Source organism: Scyliorhinus canicula, chromosome 16, assembly GCF_902713615.1.
Source record: "Scyliorhinus canicula chromosome 16, sScyCan1.1, whole genome shotgun sequence".
Classification (NCBI taxonomy): Eukaryota; Metazoa; Chordata; class Chondrichthyes; order Carcharhiniformes; family Scyliorhinidae; genus Scyliorhinus; species Scyliorhinus canicula.
The window spans coordinates 38952146-38970381 of record NC_052161.1 but is presented as its reverse complement, the minus strand read 5'-3'; the positions used below and the strand labels follow the sequence as shown (position 1 = coordinate 38970381).

The 18236-nt window shown below is 42.3% G+C and overlaps 2 protein-coding genes across 9 annotated transcripts in view; both read left to right on the top strand.

Moving 5' to 3' along the window:
* uros (uroporphyrinogen III synthase) overlaps positions 1 to 16459 on the top strand; it is a 62325-nt gene extending 45866 nt beyond the window's left edge. For 3 of the 6 annotated variants that reach the window (XM_038773755.1, XM_038773752.1, XM_038773754.1), the window contains exons 6-10: positions 847 to 921; positions 3204 to 3287; positions 5037 to 5122; positions 11648 to 11746; positions 13745 to 13994. In XM_038773755.1, the coding sequence (XP_038629683.1) occupies positions 847 to 921; positions 3204 to 3287; positions 5037 to 5122; positions 11648 to 11746; positions 13745 to 13864 (464 nt within the window). In that variant the 3' untranslated portion in view covers positions 13865 to 13994. Of the gene's footprint in view, positions 1 to 846; positions 922 to 3203; positions 3288 to 5036; positions 5123 to 11647; positions 11747 to 13744; positions 13995 to 15788 lie in introns of those variants that run through there. The other 3 variants (XM_038773757.1, XM_038773756.1, XM_038773753.1) reach the window with 2 other exon arrangements.
* The window catches only part of mmp21 (matrix metallopeptidase 21), a 34184-nt gene continuing 31736 nt past the window's right edge, over positions 15789 to 18236 (top strand). For all 3 annotated transcript variants that reach the window (XM_038773744.1, XM_038773748.1, XM_038773745.1), the window contains exon 1: positions 15789 to 15905. In XM_038773744.1, coding sequence (XP_038629672.1) covers positions 15903 to 15905 — 3 coding nt within the window. In that variant the 5' untranslated portion in view covers positions 15789 to 15902. The remainder of the gene's footprint in view (positions 15906 to 18236) is intronic.

Below are 18236 nucleotides of genomic sequence, written 5' to 3'. Positions count from 1 at the left end.
AAGGTTCTTCTTGATCACTGTCCAGTGATTACTAATGGAATTTCATGTCTGGAAATTGGGTGAGGAAGGGATTAGTTTTGCCTGTCGTGCTCCACAGTCAGCTGTCTTGACAGTACTTGTCAGGCTCGCAGGTGAATCATGGCGACTTGGGCAAGGTATTCTTCAAACTGTGACACAGAAATGGAGTCAATGGGTTTCTGTAAGGATGTGAAAAGTAAAAACGGGAAACAAAACAGTATTGGTGTCCAAATAATTAAAAACGTTGAATGCATCACGAGTAGTGCTGCTTTGGGCAGCACGGTGGTGCAGTGGTTAGCACTGCTGCCTCATGGCACTGAGGACCCGGGTTCAATCCCTGCCCCAGGTCACTGTCCGTGTGGAGTTTGCACCTTCTCCCCGGTCTGTCTGGGTCTCATCCCCACAACCCAAAATGATGTGCAGGGTAGGTGAATTGGCCACGCTAAATTACCCCTTAATTGGAAAAAAAGAATTGGGTACTCTAAATTTAAAAAAACAGGAGTAGTGCTGCATTGCTTAGAAAATAGCAATCGCAAGATTTAAAACTACTTTCATTTTCAAAAGGTAATCCTGAAATAAGTGAGTAACAAAGCTGGATCTTTAAACCTAGCCTGCGACTTATCAAAAAGCTGTAACTTGGTCTACTAATCACTATTTTCTGGATTCAAGTGCCAAGAAGAAAGTGACCTCAACGCTTGCAACAGACGTGTTCACATGTATGAGTACGCTGAATACCTCCAGAGGTTATTCTGCAAATTTGTGTCATCATCGTCACTTAATTTCTACAGCAACCAATTCATAAGCTTTATTTTGTCAATCTCTTTATAGTAAAAGAAATTGGTCTTGCAACACAAGGAGAAGACACGGGAAATGCAGAAAAACTAGCTGAGTATATCTGTAACAGTAAGTGAACAACTGTTTTTGCAAGCACTTCAAATTCAGTTCATGCATTTTATTGGTGTAGCCATTTTTGAATACAGAGAACTTTCAGTTTGATCATTAGATACTGATCTTAACCACACAATACCCTGAATTAGAACTATATCACCATTACTTCACTGTTGCTGGGCTCAAAACCTGGAATTTCTCTAACAACACTGGGTGCACCGACACCAGATGGATTGCAACAGTCCAAAATAACAATACACGCTCACTATCTCAAGGGCAGTAAGGGATGGGATACAATTGCTCTATTTTCCAAGGATCCTCATGTCCCATGACAGAATACAAATAGAAGTATGTTATTTAAGAAGGTTAGAAAAATATATTAGGTCACTCCTTGACTCCTTTTGACTAGATTAGCATTTAATAGCAAATAAGAAATGGTCAATAATGTGCTTTGCAGCAACAGGTAAACACAAGCAGTTATATAATGTACGACAGAGAAATGAGGAATAATGTCTTAGAACAGGGGTGTCAAACTCAAATACACCGTGGGCCAAAATTAAAAAATCGGGACAAGTCGAGGGCCGGACTGGTTCAATATTTTTTTGCAAAACTTATTGAAATGAACTTATTGAACCTGGAACTAATAAAGCTTAGGTTATTGCCTATAAAAACAACATTAAATATTAAATAAATAAAAAAATTAGTTGCATTTATTTCTTATTGCTTTATCTGGAGCTTTTCCAGAGTAATTTCTAATGAAAACATTTTTCCACAGGCCAACACTTTGTGATTCACACTATACCTAAATAAACTCGGCATCAGCCATATCATACGCCATAGGCGCTTCAATTGCTGGGGCCAGCTTTAATAGTAATTAGATATTATTAGGGCAGCACAGTGGCCTAGTGGTTAGCACAACCGCCTCACGGCGCTGAGGTCCCAGGTTCGATCCCGGCTCTGGGTCACTGTCCGTGTGGAGTTTGCACGTTCTCCCGTGTCTGCGTGGGTTTCGCCCCCACAACCCAAAAATGTGCAGAGTAGGTGGATTGGCCACGCTAAATTGCCCCTTGGAAAAAATAATTGGCTAATCTAAATTTTAAAAAAAAAATTAAAATTAAGAAAAAAAGTAATTAGATATTATCTCGCGGGCCAAAGATAATTCCACTGCGGGCCGGATTTGGCCCGCGGGCCTTGAGTTTGACATATATGTCTTAGAACATAAGAAATACAGACTATTGTTATTTTGCAGACAAGTATTTCTAGAGCACAATGTGCAGTTACGCTGTAGACTGCACACTGCTAAGTCACAATGAGGATACCCCTAAAGGAGCTCTGTTAATGTATGTCTGCATTGATAGGCAGAGCACGGCCACCTGGCCAGTTAATTTAAAAATGTTAGCAGAGTGCAGGCTGCAGTGTTGGTTTTCACATAGAATTATAGAATTTACAGTGCAGAAGGAGGTTGTCCGACCCATCGAGTCTGCCACGGCCCTTGGAAAGAGCACCCTACTTAATCCCTCGCCTCCACCCTATCCCCATAACCCAGTAACCCCATCTAAACTTTTGGAAACTGAAGGGCAATTTATCATGGCCGATCCACCTAACTTTGGAGTGTGGGAGGAAACCCACGTGGGCACGGGGAGAAAGTGCAAACTCCACACACAGTCACCTGAGGCCGGAATTGAACCTGGATCTCTGGAGCTGTGACGCAGCAGTGCTAACCACTGTGCCACCCACATAATAATGAAACATTTAAGGGTAAATTAAGAAAGTGCCCAGGCAATTGGGACTTTTGAAATTCAAATTGCACCTGCTGACCTTAGTACACTTGATCCTAAGCTAACTCCTAAGTTTATTGCCAGTTATCCATCACTGTACACCTGAAATAATTTCTTATTCACATGTAACTGGCAATGTTAGACCTCAAAAAATATATATCACATATTACAGATGTGAGTAATAAATTATTGGTAAGACTCGAGCAGAAATTTGTAGATTGATCTGACAGTTATACAAAAATATTACTTTATATTATGGCCTCACACATTGAACGCTTTTGGGCACGATTGAACAGCCACACTACTCCCGTTGCATAGATCAATGCAGCATGTCATCGAAAGTACAGTGCAGAAACAAGTCATTCAGCCAATCAGACCGTATAAATCTGAACTTTCTAGTGGAGGTTTTTTGACTTTTTTGTACACATCTTTTACAATATTAATTGTGATTCTTATTGTCTTGCACAGAGAAATAATGTATTAGACCCTTGTTGTTTTTAATTGTCCTGCTTTCTGCAGAAGAATCTTCAAATTCCCTGCCTCTTCTGTTTCCTTGTGGTACACTAAAAAGAGAGATACTTCCCAAATATCTAAAAGAAAACAGTACGTATTAATTTTCTGAGGTAAAAAGAAAATAATTTCATATTGGAGATGTGTAATGAAAATAGAAAATGGTGGAAAAGCACAGCATAGCAATTAGCATCTTAAGAAATATGAGAGGTTAATGTTTCAGATGTTACATTTCATCAAAACCCATTAGTTTCAATAAAAAAATGTTAACATACTTATTTTTTCTGATGCAGATCAACCAGCTATACATTTCTTGTCTTTTTTAAATACAATGTTGCATATTTTTAATACCAATCTGTTCATAAAATAATATACATTAACAGCTTAAATTTCTACCTATCTGCTCACAATATGGTTTCTTCTACATTAGAGAGAACAAACACAAAAAACGTGTCCACTTTCCGAAACAATTTTGTTCAGTTTGCAAGTATGATTCCAGGCTTCCAGTCACCTGTCTCTACCTTTCTCCCATCCTGACCTTTCTGGCCTCCATGCCAGTGAAGCTCAACATAAGCTTGAGGAACAGCGCAGACAAAGGTCATTCATCCCAATCAGACTAGATTCAACCACTTCCTTTCCTTTAGCCATTCATGGTCCTACCATTGACGCCTCCTCTCGACACATCTTTTGTTTCTTAACTTGTCCCATTCCCATTCTTTACGGCCTCGCACATTGAACGCTTTTGAGCACGATCGAACAGCCACGCTACTCCCGAAAAGCAGCTCGCCGTGGCGCAGCATGGCCAATAGAAGCCGGGACACCCCACTCTCGGGATCTAGCTGGCATGCAATGCCTTGCGAGATCTAACACAATCTTGCGAGACGTTGCGATGCACATTTTGGCAAATCTGCATATTAAAGCTAGTCTCACTTTAATATGTAGTTTCCCGAGGTAGCTAAGGCATTGGGATATAACCCCTTCACCTCAGAGACCTCGAGCGAGCGTTGTCCAATACTGGTGTCCGCAAATGGGGACCAGACGAACGGCACTCATGAAGGTCTCCCAGAGGTTTGGAGGGCCATAGGTGTGTGCCCTTTGTGCAGGGTTCTACCCTAGCACTGCTGGTGCTGCCCGGGCACAGCCAGCTGTCAGTGACACTGCCAGGGTTCCAGGCTGACACTGCCAAGGTGCCAAGCTGGCATTTTTTGCGGGATGGTAATTTTGCTTGGGGGTGCCCTGTGTTGGTGTTGAAGGGAGTGTGGGCAGGCCTGGGGGACCCTCCCATAGTGCGTTGGGATTAGGGGGGTTTTGGGGTCGCTTCGGGGGCTCTAGAGTTTGAGACACCATTTTTAAATGGTATCCCGATCTCTCCATACACTGAGGAATTCCAGCGAGCGTAGCACTTCAGTGCACAAAATGGGGCTATGTGTGGCCTCAGCTGTACGTTCCATGCTGGGGCGCCCTATCTAACTCGGTATAATAGTGTTGTGTTTCTTGGCATGCAAGGGCCGGTAAACACATGGCTGAACTCGCTCGCTATGTGTCTTTGTTCCCGTTTAGTTAAATCCTGCCCTTTATTTCTTCTGCCTGCCACTCTATCCCAGGTAGATTTCTTAGAATTGTTCTCTAAATTTTTGCTCTCCGAAATGTTTTGTAGACTTGCTAAATATCAATCTTGCTAATGGAAGATTATCATTAGTATTAAAAGAATAATGTTCACTGGATCGCTTGTATTCCTATAGAGAACACTGCACACGAAAGGATGATGTGCATCATTAGAGCTTTTACATTTGTATATATAATACAAAAATAAGTATTGAGCAAAGTCTGCACTAATTTCAGGTGTGCCTTTGGAGAGCATAACTGTCTATCAGACATCTCAGCATCCTTGCTTCCAGAAAGCTTTGAATGATTATTTTTCAGAACAGGTATGTGATTTAGGTCATATTCCACCATGTCTATTTAGAGCACACAAAATTATATTCTGTTATATTAGCCAAAGTATCTACTCACAGACATTATTGTATGAAATGAATCTTTCTATTATAATTGCAGTAAATATCTTCTTAGGGCTTAATTTGCTCCATGCATACTTAGTTTTTACTGGTTTTCCACGAAAAACACAAATGTTTACTCAATATATCATTGTACATTAGATGAATTAAGGTAGACAACTGAGCAGCCATTGGATTGGAGCACAAGTGGGAGGGGAGAACTTCAATATGCTGCTGTGTTATGTTAACTACCAGCTATGACATATTCAGACATAGAAAGACCCACTTTATTGAGTATTATGGATAGCAAGAGTGAATGGAGAAAACTGGTTGGAGGAGCAAACATCTACTGTGGGCCCCTGCAGATGTGGGAGACAATCTTTCCCACTGAGTAGAGTTGGATTGTCACTAGAAGATGGCCAGTTTGGAAAAATGTGCCAGCATAAGCAATGCGGAACATTGGCAGTTATGGTGCACTTAGTATGTTACGATCTCAGTTGGTTTTACTACTGGACGGGAAGTACCCAGATGGAACCCTGGCTCAGAAGACCATAACATTTTATTTTTTTTAGAAAACGTGGAGGAACAGAGTCAAAGGACTGCCAATTAGTTTTTTAACAACAAGAAAAAACATTTATCAAGCATGAAAAGTTTGATTATCATTCAATTCTCCTTCACTTCCCCTTATCGTCACAAATGCACACAGATTTCAATGGTAACACCCCATTTTGCCACCAGATGGCAGATGCCACTCAGTCGATCTATCATGGCTTTCTTCTCAAATTTCTCCCAGATGATTATCATACGAGTGTTTCCAAATTCCATTCTCAAAAAGACACGCTTTAAAATCTTCTTCCAAACCAGTGCTTTCTGGCAGCTATTTTCATTAGTAATCCACCTCCAGATTTTCTAACTATCCTTTAAAACCAAGCTCCATCTTCGCTGTTTTAACAAAGATCCACCTCCAGGATTTCCAAATCCCCTTTCAGGCTGTCTTTGAGATCCAGCCACCGATTGCTCCACAATTATTTCAATTAATATCTCACAAGCTATTGTAAGACATCACAAACCTTAAAGCCACTTCAGATAACTTTCTGACTTTTCACTAACCACTAACCGACTCCTTTTCAGGTCTGTCTGTGACTTGAATGAACAGTACCAATTCCAGTTCCTGTTTCCTCTGTTCTTTTAACTTCACACTTCCTGGAAACTCATATTCATTAGGTTTCTGGCACCAGCTTTCTTAACCATTACTCCATCGTAATGCTTTTCTTCTAGCAAAGCTGACAATTATTCACCATCTAGCTTCCTGTCATCAACTGCTATGAATTCAGTTAAACACACTTACAAAGAAGCCTTCCCATTCTAGAGGCGCCTCTGGGTGCTAAGTGACATCTCTCCTTCTCCAAACTTTTATTCATTTTCACATCGTAAACTCAGCAAAATAGAAACACAGTTTTAACTGAAACCAAAAACTCCAGATGCAAACACCTGTACATGAATCTAACTATAGCTTTATCCTTCCTTACAGAACCACTAAATTAAATGGACTTAAATCTATACCTTATTTCTAATATATTACAATGTAAATTTAGATCAGTTAAAATTACCTCTGCTTTCTTGACAAGTATCAGAGAAGAATTACCATGAAATGCACTTAAAAAAAAGGTTGGTTGACTTACGTCCTTCAGGGAACTTGATTGGCATCCCATCTTCCATCTTTACTTCCTCCACCACAGTGGCAGCAGTGTGCACAAGATGCACTGTAGCATCTCACCAAGACTTCTTCGACAGCACCTTTCAATCCTGCCACCTCTAGCAACTAGAAGGACAGAAGCAGCAGGTGCATGGGAACACACCTGCAAGTTCTGCTCCAAGCCACATACCATCCTGGCTTGGAACTATTTTGCCATTCCTTCACTGTCACTGGTTCAAAATCGTGGAACTCCCTAACAGCACTGTGGCCATACCTATACCACATGGCTTTCAATGGTTCAACATAATAGCTTACCACACAATAATAAAAAAAATAATCAAGTCTGGACTATGTGTAACTCCAGTATCGCACAATCTTAATGCTCTTAATGCAAATACGAATGAGCAGCCCAAGACCCAAAAATATAGATTGCTAAATTCATTATATTGACCTATATTGGTGCCAATAATTTCACATTCCTGTCCAAGGTACTCCAGCTGTCGATAATATTTGCATCACTTCTTTGTTGAACCTGAGGTGTGCTGATGTATTGGAGAATAGGATATACATTTTGCTGATACATGTTTGAATTGTGTACTGATGTGTTCCTGGGGATTAGGTTAAATGTTTTAATACAATTGATAATGATGCAAGGTTAAAAAGATTTTTTAAACCGTCTGTTTTAATTCAAGGTAAAAATGTGACTTCCTGTTGTGCCTTTCCAGTGATAAGCCAATGTGACCTAACTACCATAGATACATTGGGCCCAGGTCAAGTGCCATTGAAATCCACATACCAAATTTAATACGTAAGAACAGAGGACAGCGCAGGTGGCTTTGCAATGGGTAAACCGATAGACTCTCAAGCAGTTTGATTTAAAAGACGCAATCACAAAGAGAGGGACAGTACCAAACAGAGGCTATTATGCATATTATTACTCAGTGGAACAGGAAGAAGCGAGCCTGTTGGAAGCTGCTGAAATTCATTTTGTACTGAATCTTATAAAGACTGCAATTCTGTGGAGAGTTTTCCGTAGCATATAAATGTGGTGCGGGGTTTTTGAGTATGTTAAAAATCCAATAAGGAACATTATCTGTAGTTTAGTTTATTAGTTGCCTACTAAATAATGTTTAATTGATTTTATTTAATTTGATTGTTTTACTAAAAGTCTTAAAATTTGGAATCGTGTTCGAATCCTTTAAATTGGTCACTGGGAATTCAGATTCCTTTTAAAAACTTATCAGACTTTCCATTAAGAGGGCTATCCCAGGTTACACCATAAATGTAACTCAAATTCCAAAAGTTAACATGATTTTAAAATCACACCATTGTCAAGACACTGCGTTCTTACTAGCACCTAGGTTAGTGGTGAGTCCTAGAACTTGGCTTTGGTTTCTGGAGTTGTGGTTGTCCTTCCGCCAAAGTATTTGACATTGAAAGACCAATTCTGGAGACTTCACAAAAAGATGAACTTTTATGCAAAATCTCCACATAACGCAAGAGCTGCGACACAGTACCCCCGCACCTCAACAGAGTGTGATCCGGACTGGGACGCTGGAAAAATTCGGAGGGAGCAGCGCCTTACTGTATCTGGATGGATGAAGCTGTCCGTGCTCCCGCAGTCGAATAAGCAGGTTGTCTCGAGCCTGTTGATCCGGGTGGCCATCATGGAGTTCTTGAGATGACGGGGCCGGGTCTGGTCGAGGGTGACGGAGGCGAGCTGCGGAAGGTGGCTGGTCTGGTCGGTGGTAGTGGGTGGCGTCGAAGATGGCAGCCAAGATGGTGGCCCCTACGAGTCGCACATGGCGGGTCGCGTAGAAGATGGCTGCCAAGATAGCGGCCCGCATGAGTCGCACATGGCGGGTCACGTCGGAGATGGCGAACAAGATGGTAGACTCCACGAGTCGCACGATGCGGATGATGCATTAGAAGGGGGTGGTCCCAACAGGCAAGATACCATGCGACGGAATTTGGACGTTTTAGGCCGGGCCTGGCAGACTTTTGCAAAGTGCCCCTTCTTACCGCACTCGCTGCAGGTCGTGTTCCGAGCTGGGCAGCGTTGTCTGGAGTGCTGACCCTGGCCACAGAAGTAGCAGGACGGCCCTCCGGAGTTGGCGGGCTGCCGCACGGCACAGGCCTGTGATACCCCCGGATAGGGTGATGGCTGCGCCCAGGACGCCCACGAGGATGCCCCGTGGTCGCGCGTGAAGGGATCCATATTCTGGAAGGCCACTTCCAGGGAGTTCGTGAGCCGCACAAAGTCGTTTAGGTCGAGGGTACTCCCTTCGAGCAGGCGCTGACGGATGTTGTCAGACCTAACGCTGGCCACATAGGCGTCCCAGATCAGGAGCTCAGTATGTTGAACTGCCGTTGCTGCCCGGCAGCTACAATTCCTGGCGGGTACCTGCAGGTCACGCAGGATCTCGGCCAAAGATTCTCCTGAGCGCTGATGCCTCATGGCGAGGAGGTGCTGGGCGCACACCTCATTTACCGCCCTCACGTACTGCCCTTTGAGGAGTGTAATCGCCTCGTCGTACGTGCCACATCTCTGATGAGGGTAAATATTCGGAGTTGAGGACCCAAAGCTTGTGCTCCCCTGAGACGACGTCGCTTAGTCAATGCTGGAAGATCGCGGTGGCGTCGGCTGCCTCTGGGTCCAGGTCCAATCGCTCAAGCTTGAGTGACTTATCCATCGTACTATCTTAGAGTATTAAATTGATGCACCATCAATTACACACGAGGCAAATTGTAGAAAACAAAGTAATGGTTTTAATACTCTGAGATGTAGCCTATCTGCTGCTGAACCCAGACTGCTGGAGACAGGGCTACAGATCAGTCAACTATATACAACACCCAGTGGGGTGGAGCCACGGAAGAACAATAATATATAACACAGTGAGTAACACTGGAACAAACAGTAACAGAGAATATATACAGCACTATAAGTAACAGTGGAACTACAATAACAGTAGCTGATTTAGCTCACTGGGCTAAATCACTGGCTTTTAAAGCAGACCAAGCAGGCCAGCAGCACGGTTCGATTCCCGTATCAGCCTCCCCGGACAGGCGCCGGAATGTGGCGACTAGGGGCTTTTCACAGTAACTTCATTGAAGCCTACTTGTGACAATAAGCGATTTTCATTTTCACAGTGGTTCACCACAGTTTCTTCCTTCTTTTGGTATCTGGTTTGATACCTATTCCGCATCCCGTTGCTGTGGGGGGCTTAAACAAACAAATTAGAAAGTTTTGGGTGCAAGTTCCAAGCTCAATACGGAAAAAGATCGCAATCCTGGCGGGAGCTCCTCCATGTGCGGCCACTCCACTACACGCAAGTCATCGGAACTCCTCATTATCAAGGCCATCCACAGTTTTAAGGGAAGTATTAACTTTGCCTGGGAATATCAGAGAGGGATTCCCCAGGACACCAAATCCAAAGCTGGGGAACTCAGAAGTTACTGCCCAATGTCACTCAGATATTCTAGTACATTTATAATGAAAAATGAAATGAAATGAAAATCACTTATTGTCGCAAGTAGGCTTCAAATGAAGTTACTGTGAAAAGCCCCTAGACCCCACATTCCGGCACCTGTTCGGGGAGGCTGGTACGGGAATTGAACCCTGCTGCTGGCCTGCCTTGGTCTGCTTTCAAAGCCAGCGATTTAGCCCTGTGCCAAACCAGCCCCAGGGCTCAAACAACACTGTTCATTTTATTCGCTGATTAGGATAATTGATGTAAGATTTATGGTAGTTTTCATTTTATTCATTTCGGGGATGTTGGTGTCACCAGCTAGGCCAGCACTTATTGCCCATCCCTAATTGCCCTTGAGAAGGTGATGGTGAGATGCCTTCTTGAACCGCTGTGGTCCCTGTGGTACACCTATACATTTCCAAGTCAAGCGTCTTGGATGGAAACTTCCAGGTGGTGGTGTTCCCATGCGTCTGCTACCCTTGTCCTTCCAGATGGTAGCAGTCACAGGTTTGGAAGGTGCTGCCTAAAGAGCCTGTTGTGAATATTGTAGATGGTACATACTGCTCCCACTGTTTGTCAGTGGAGGGAATGAATATTTGTGTATGGGGCAATCAAGTGGTTGCTTTGTCCTGGATGATGTAAAGCTTCCTGAGTACTGTTAAGAGCTGCACTTATAGAATCATAGAATCCCTACACTGCAGAAGAAGTCTATTCGGCCCATCAAGTCACCACTAACCCTCTGAAAGAGCACCCTATCCAGGCCCAATCCCCCACCCTGTCCCCCTAACCCCACCTAATCTTTGGACCCTAAGGGACAATTTAACACAGCCAATGCACCTAACCTGCACATCATTGGACTGTGGGAGGAAACCGGAGCACCTGGAAGAAACCCACCCACGGAGAGGACGTGTAAACTCCACACAGTGATCCAAGATCAGATTTGAACCTGGGTCCCTGGTACTGTGAGGCAGAAATACTACCTACTCATCCAGGCAAATGGAGAGTATTCCATCACAGTTCTGACTTGTAACTTGTAGATGGTGGACAGGAGGTTACTCGCAGCAGGATTCCAAGACCCTGACCTCGTATTGTAGCCACAATATTTATATGGCTAGTCCAGTTCAGTTTCTGGTCAATGGTAACCCCCAGGATGTTGTTAGTCAGAGATTCAGTGATTTTCTCTTGTTGGAGATAGTGTGAATGTTACCAGCAAGTGATTTACTTTCTGTTGGAATTTCAATGTTTGAATCTGATGAGTAAAAAGCTTTAATCTATTTTCCATTTTTCTTCCAGGGAATCCCAGAAAGTATCACCTTTTTCAGTCCATCTGGTGTCAAGTTTTGTCTGCACACTATTAAAAAATTGGCAGGAGAATACATTGATAAAATTAAGGTACTGTTCTTGTGAAATACCTCGCATGTTCCACTTGACTGATTTTATCCCCAAAATAAAGCTAATAATGGAGGATAATGTAGGGCCAACTCAACAATTGCATGTTTATAGAGCCTATCCTTGGACTGTGGGAGCAAGCTACAAGCAAGCCCAAGCTTCCGATTCATAATACATTAAATTCAGTCACATTTTCTAATTTTTTTGGAGCTGGAGCCCACACTGTGTTAGATCACTTAATTTTATTCAATTATTTTCAAGTTAATCCCACACCAAAATCAGCAATCTCCTTCAGTTGTTCACTCTTTCAGCACAAATTTCTCGTTTATAATAAGCAGTTCTGGGATCCCTTGGTCTGACTCATACAAAATGAAGTCTTAACTATATGAGTGACAGTTTAGTATTGCATTGAAAGTATTTTCTTTGTACTTCTCACAGAGCTGTATCGGAATTATTTGATGCTGGGGTATACTGCTGTGTTTCCCACTGCAAGACCAATTTTTGCAACCAAGTTTTCCGACAACCTTGTTGTTTATGCCAAATGTTTAATTAGCATGCATAGTTCTATTTTGCGTGACTATGGCAGTTATTCAAAAGGAAGACGAGTTCATGCAAATGGAGTGAGTACAGGTGTGATTGCTCCTCAGGTGTTGACACCCATTTGGTTTTAATCTAGGAGCCAATTCTTCAGTTATTGTCACACCTAATGAAATATCTGAAGAGGTCTGCCTCCACCATTTGTGCTTCACACATGAAACTATCTTTGAGTTATGCCATTTCCCCAAGCTTGATTTACAAAGCCTATCACAGGAATAGTCTGCTTTTGACTCAATGTTTCCTTTACCTTGTATTTTACAAACCCAGATCCTTTGTAACCAGCACTGATACCATTTACCACATTAGTCAGCCTTCAGTGCCCCATTGACGGTTTAGCTCAGTCTGCTGAACAGCTGGTCTGTGATGCAGAGCACGGCCAACAGCAGGGGTTCAGTCCCAGTACCACTGAGGTTATTAATGATCTCAATCTTGCCCCTTGCCTGAGGTGTGGTTATCATCAAGTTAAAGAACCACCAGTCAGCTCTCCTCATTCAAAGGGGAAAGCTTATGGCCATCTGGGACTATGGATTACTGAAGGCAAGTGCCAGAAGTCTTCTTTGTGAATGATAACTGTCTTCACATGGAAAGGTGATTACAATATGAAAAGATGCAGACCTTAATCAGTTGGCGAAGCTTCCAAAAGTACAAGGCGTAACAACGACATACACCTTTTTCTTTGCACTAACTGCTACAGTCCCCTAACGGCCTTCAGTTTTCTAAAGGCTGTTTAGATCAGGTCTGTGTAGCATCAGTGCCTCATCTGTATATCCATTTGGAAAGCCCCTGTTTATAAGTGTCTCTTGCAAGTGATATGTGGGAACAGGCACTTGGCCACTACTTAGGTATATGATCCCGATCATCAAGGTTTTCTTAAGCTAACACCTTCACCTCCAAGACAAAAATGAAAGCCTTGTATATTGAAACCCTAGATTTCAATAGCAGAAATAACAGTGTTTGTGAGGGATAATGCACATGTGCTCTGTCTCAGGAATTCCATCCCCCTAACTTTCTCCCAACACTTTGTCTTCCCCCTCTCCCCATACAGATGCTTGTTGAGTTACCACTGGCTCTGTGGTGGTCTGCAAGTTTCCCCATTTCTTTTGTATGGGTGAGCAGGTGTCAAACCAGCACTTTTGCAGTTTATGACATACCATGGAGGCAATTTTGAACATTCTCAAAGGATTGCCTGAGTGCTTATTTATGAGCTCCCTTGTAGGAAGCACTTTAAGTTAAATGTCTGTTCAGGTTGTTCATGCTTCTCTATAATTATCTTTGCTTGACCCTTTTTATCTGAACCATGTGCCTTGCCTGGTACTTCCTCCTAAACCACCAGCTAAATAGAGTGACGGACTTTATATTCTTTCATCTATATTAGGACATTTTGTTTTATTGTTGTCTTTACAGTTTGCAGCAATAGGACCAACAACAGCTGATGCCATGGCAACAGAGGGACTGACTGTGAGCTGTACCGCTGAAAAACCTACCTCACAAGATCTGGCAGCTAGCATAAGAAGGGTGCTGTAAGAAAACACAGAGGATATATTGTAAAGAGTTGTTTATTTCTTACAGATAAAATATTTACTTAGTTATCATCCATTCGTGCTTTAGATTGTAGCTTTGTGATTCCTTTCTTTATAAAATCACTTGAAAATCATGACAGATCTCTTTGATTTTGAGCAATTTGTAATTGCTGCTCTCAAGAAAATCTGTGGCAGTCTATTTTCTTAACATGGTTTTGTAAAAGCATTTATATATGTGAATCCATTGGAATTTGCTTGTTGGTTAGTCACACTGATACAAAGATTTAAAAACATGTAGAGTGCCCAAATCATTTTTCTTTCCAATTAAGGGGAAATTTAGCGGGGCCAATCCACCTACTCTACACATTTTTAGGTTGTGGGGGTGAGACCCACGCTGACACGGGGAGAATGTACAAAATCCATGCGGGCAGTGACCCAGGGCCGAAATCGAACCCGAGTCCTTAGCGTCGTGAAGCAGCAGTGCTAGCCACTGTGCCACCATGCTGCCCAACACTGGTACAAAGATAGAAGTAATCCCTTTACAGTACACCATCTTTTAACATATATTTTTCTAGACAATTTTGAGAAAATTAATGTGAAAGTCTTGTCGTGCTATACTATTACAAAAATAATTGCCAGTATTTTATGATCATAAGAGGAATTTTGGAGTGATGTAGGTAAGATTTCAAGGAAATATGCATGAACTATTTCTCTATACGGAAGTGAATGTAATTCAATTTGATGGTAAAATATTTAAATTATACTTATTTAGCTTGCAACTTCTATGCATTGACATTCAAGGTAAAACTCTAAATTACAGCTAGCTACTGTGATTGATGTGATTAATTGTTTTCAAGGACACAATATAACGGGACAAAAACAGAGTCCCATTTCGGATGTGTTTTGCGGGGTGTTCCTCGGTACCTGCATTGCTATTTAACGGCACTTTGACATTTTTGTTGGCTTTGGTGAGGAACACCCAGCCGAGGTCGCACTCACATTATTTCCTGCACTAAGGAGCTCAGCTCGCCAGTGCAGGAAGTGCATTTGTGGATCAGGGCACTAATTTCTAATGCTGCCCCAACCTTTCGGCTCCCCCTCATCCACCCCACCGTGGTCTCCGGACCCCCACTGCACCCAACATACCTCTTATGGGGTCCTCGTCTCCTCACCCCACCACGTAAGGGCAAGGCATCCTAATCTGATCCCTGGCACGGGCAACCTGGCACCCGGGCGCTATCAGCCTGGCACCTTGGAAATGCCAGAGTGGCACTGCCAAGCTGTCAGGCTGGCTGTATCAAGGGGCCTGGGTATCAGCATGAGTGCGAGGGTACCAACCTGCCCACAGCCCGACCACTCAGGGGTCTTGAATGGCCTGAGTGACCCCCCAAGGTGCTGGTTCGCTTTGTCGACGTGTGTGGAAATCAGTGGTAAACAGCGCCATGGCGAGATCTCCCAGGCGAGGCCGTGAGTCCTCAGGCCTCGGGTGAATATGGCGCAGATATATTTTAATGTGCCTAATAGCGAGGGCGAGGTCCAGATCATGACATCTCGTGTGATTTTGTTAAATCTCTCAAAAGCGTTTCGAGCATTGCGAATCTTGTGAGAGGCCTCTCGCAAGATTCAACAGCCTTGTCACATCACCAAGTCTGGTGCGGCGAGGCAATTACATTGCACCCATTGCCTCTGTTTTGTCTTTGGAATGGCAACTAGAGCAAAGATATGCCTGGGTTATTTTTATTTACCATTACCATTCATCTCTACATTGTCCTGTAAGTTAATGAATGACCAGTAATTGTCTTGTAAATGAGCAGCATCTGCTATGTTTGCAAAAGTTAATTTGACTTTTGAGTCTGGTATTGCTGCAGTTGATTTGCATTGTGTCACTTTTTAATTAACCCTGCGCAATATTTCTCTTTTAAATATAGTTTGGATTTTAAAGGACCAAGAAGAACACAGCTTGTAGTCTACATTCTTTGTATTTGCTTTGCCAATGGTAGAACCATCTAGAACAGTTTAAAACATTCCATGACTATGTCATAATGGTGAGAAATTAAAAATCATGTAATCAAGTGAAATATTCACTTGCTTTCACTTAATTTTAATGAACTTAGCTCATGGCTAACAGTACTAATATTCAGTTTGTCAAGTACTATTTGTTCATCAGTTCGATAAGGGAATCATGATGTGCACCTTGGATACTTTACAATGGTCTGGATTTTGCAGTGGGGAAAATAAAAGCTTTGCTGTTGTTACTCAACTGAAACTGACAGCAACTTCAGGAGTCCACACATGAACAGAATAATGCAGAGAGCCAGAAGATGCTGTCAGATTCTACGCCACTCAGTGGTTGAGGAATCCCCAGGCTGTAATCCGTGGGGAATTTTACAAATTGACAAACTTCCAGCCTTATCCTGTAAATCTTACTGTAAAAAAATTGAAAAAGTTACACCTTGCTGATTGAGATATGTTTTTACAAGAGTACTAACTCCATAATTACTGCCAAATACCCTGAAAGAGGGTATTTGCCCTGAAAAAGGACATTTATATTTGTAGAATGTTAAATTTGTTCTTTGTAAAAAATGCCAAGTTTAAAACATATTTAAGGTTTGTTATCTTTATTTTAACTTCTATTTTAATCCATCCTAATCATTTATTTTGTTATCTGAAAACATAGTTTAAAAGTGAAAATTATGGGTTTTAATTTTAATGTGTGTGCATACTTGAATGTGATTGGATGCTTTTAATAACTACTACTGACATCCTTGCTGCTCTAAGCTATGCCATCACTTTGACTTGGTGCTAGATTTAAACTGCCACATCCCTAAAATCTCTAGGGGTGGAATTTAACAGAAACATTTAGAAGTTCATTTGCGGCAGGTTTTGCAGGGCAAGCGAGTTCCCCACCACTATCAAATGGCACTTAGTCACTTCTTTGGGCCCTGGAGAGTTTCTCTTCGGTTTAGCCCACACTTCAAATTTTTTTCAGCACTGGGGAGCTGAACTCAGAGGTTAGGCCACCATTTTCAAAATGTGCCGCAATCTCTAAGTGAGTTTGTGGGTCCCCCATACCTCCCATCCATGGGCAATGTCACCCCCCAAACACATGGCCATTACACCATAACCCCCCCTCCCTGATGAAAACCTGAATTGCACCAGCATGTTCTGTATTGTTGCCTTTGTAGCATTTAGCAACCAATGCCCATTGTCATTTTCCAAACTTAGTAAACTAGAAGACAAAATTGTAACGCACTGTTGTAATTTTAATTCCTGGCAACAGGTAGGTCTGGGTTGTGTGAGAAGTTCAAATTTGAAAAATCCAAACACAGCACAAACCAGTATCAAACCCATCCATTTTCAGTTTTAACAGAGTTGAGACAGGTGGCAATATGCTCACAGAAGGAACACCAGTCCAGTTAATCTTGAAAGGGGATTGTGTGCCTCCTAACTTGCAGCTTTTTTACTTGTAAACCATTTTGGCCGAATTTCCAAGATCATGGGAACACAACATAAAAGGCAGAGCTGTAGTCGGATTGGCTGTGTCTGTCAGTTTAAAAGCTCTGCTTAAGGGCCAACTCCTGTGACTGTGATGGGCTCCACATGAGCAGGACTGAAACCAGTCATATCACAAACATGACGAAAACACCACTCTTCCCTGTGGCCCTGACCATGATCACTTTCCTACTTGCCCATGATTTCTCCCTACTTGCTCTCTATTCCTTTGTTGCAGCCTTTGCCACAGGCTTTTCTGCTCATAGTCAGTTGACCACACCGTCCTCCTCCAATATCTTTCTACTGTCAACCAGTTGGGCAGGACTTGTTTTAGATGGGGAGAGGGGGTGTGACAACTTTTCCACCTTACCTCACCTCTTGGTTGACTGCAACAAGATGTATTTTGACGAGTGTTTTAACTTTTTTTAATGCTGCATGACGACTGGGTGAGGAGGGTCAAACTTCCTTATATTCAGCCACCTGGGTTGGTGAAAAGAAAGGTTTTAAAATTTATTTTCAATGTAGATGCCTTTTTTTTAATCCCAATGTATTTACTTTTTAATAAGCAGCCAATCACACCAGATTATCCCGAGTCAAAGAAAGGGCAGGTTTATTAGCTACTAAACCTAAGGAAACATAATAAAAGACGTAATGACACACACAGACACACACATGGATGTGAGAAGTATGGAAAGTTACACTCCAAATGCAAGAACATATAATCAAAACCTTTGCTTGTCCTTGAGACATAGATCGTTGAATATTGTGGCTGTTTGATGTTAGCTACTTCCCTTTAAAATATTGAAGCTGAATTGAAGTCCAGGGACTGCATATTGCTGAAGACACATTGCTTACTTTTAATTCTGTCTCTGAGGAATCAATGG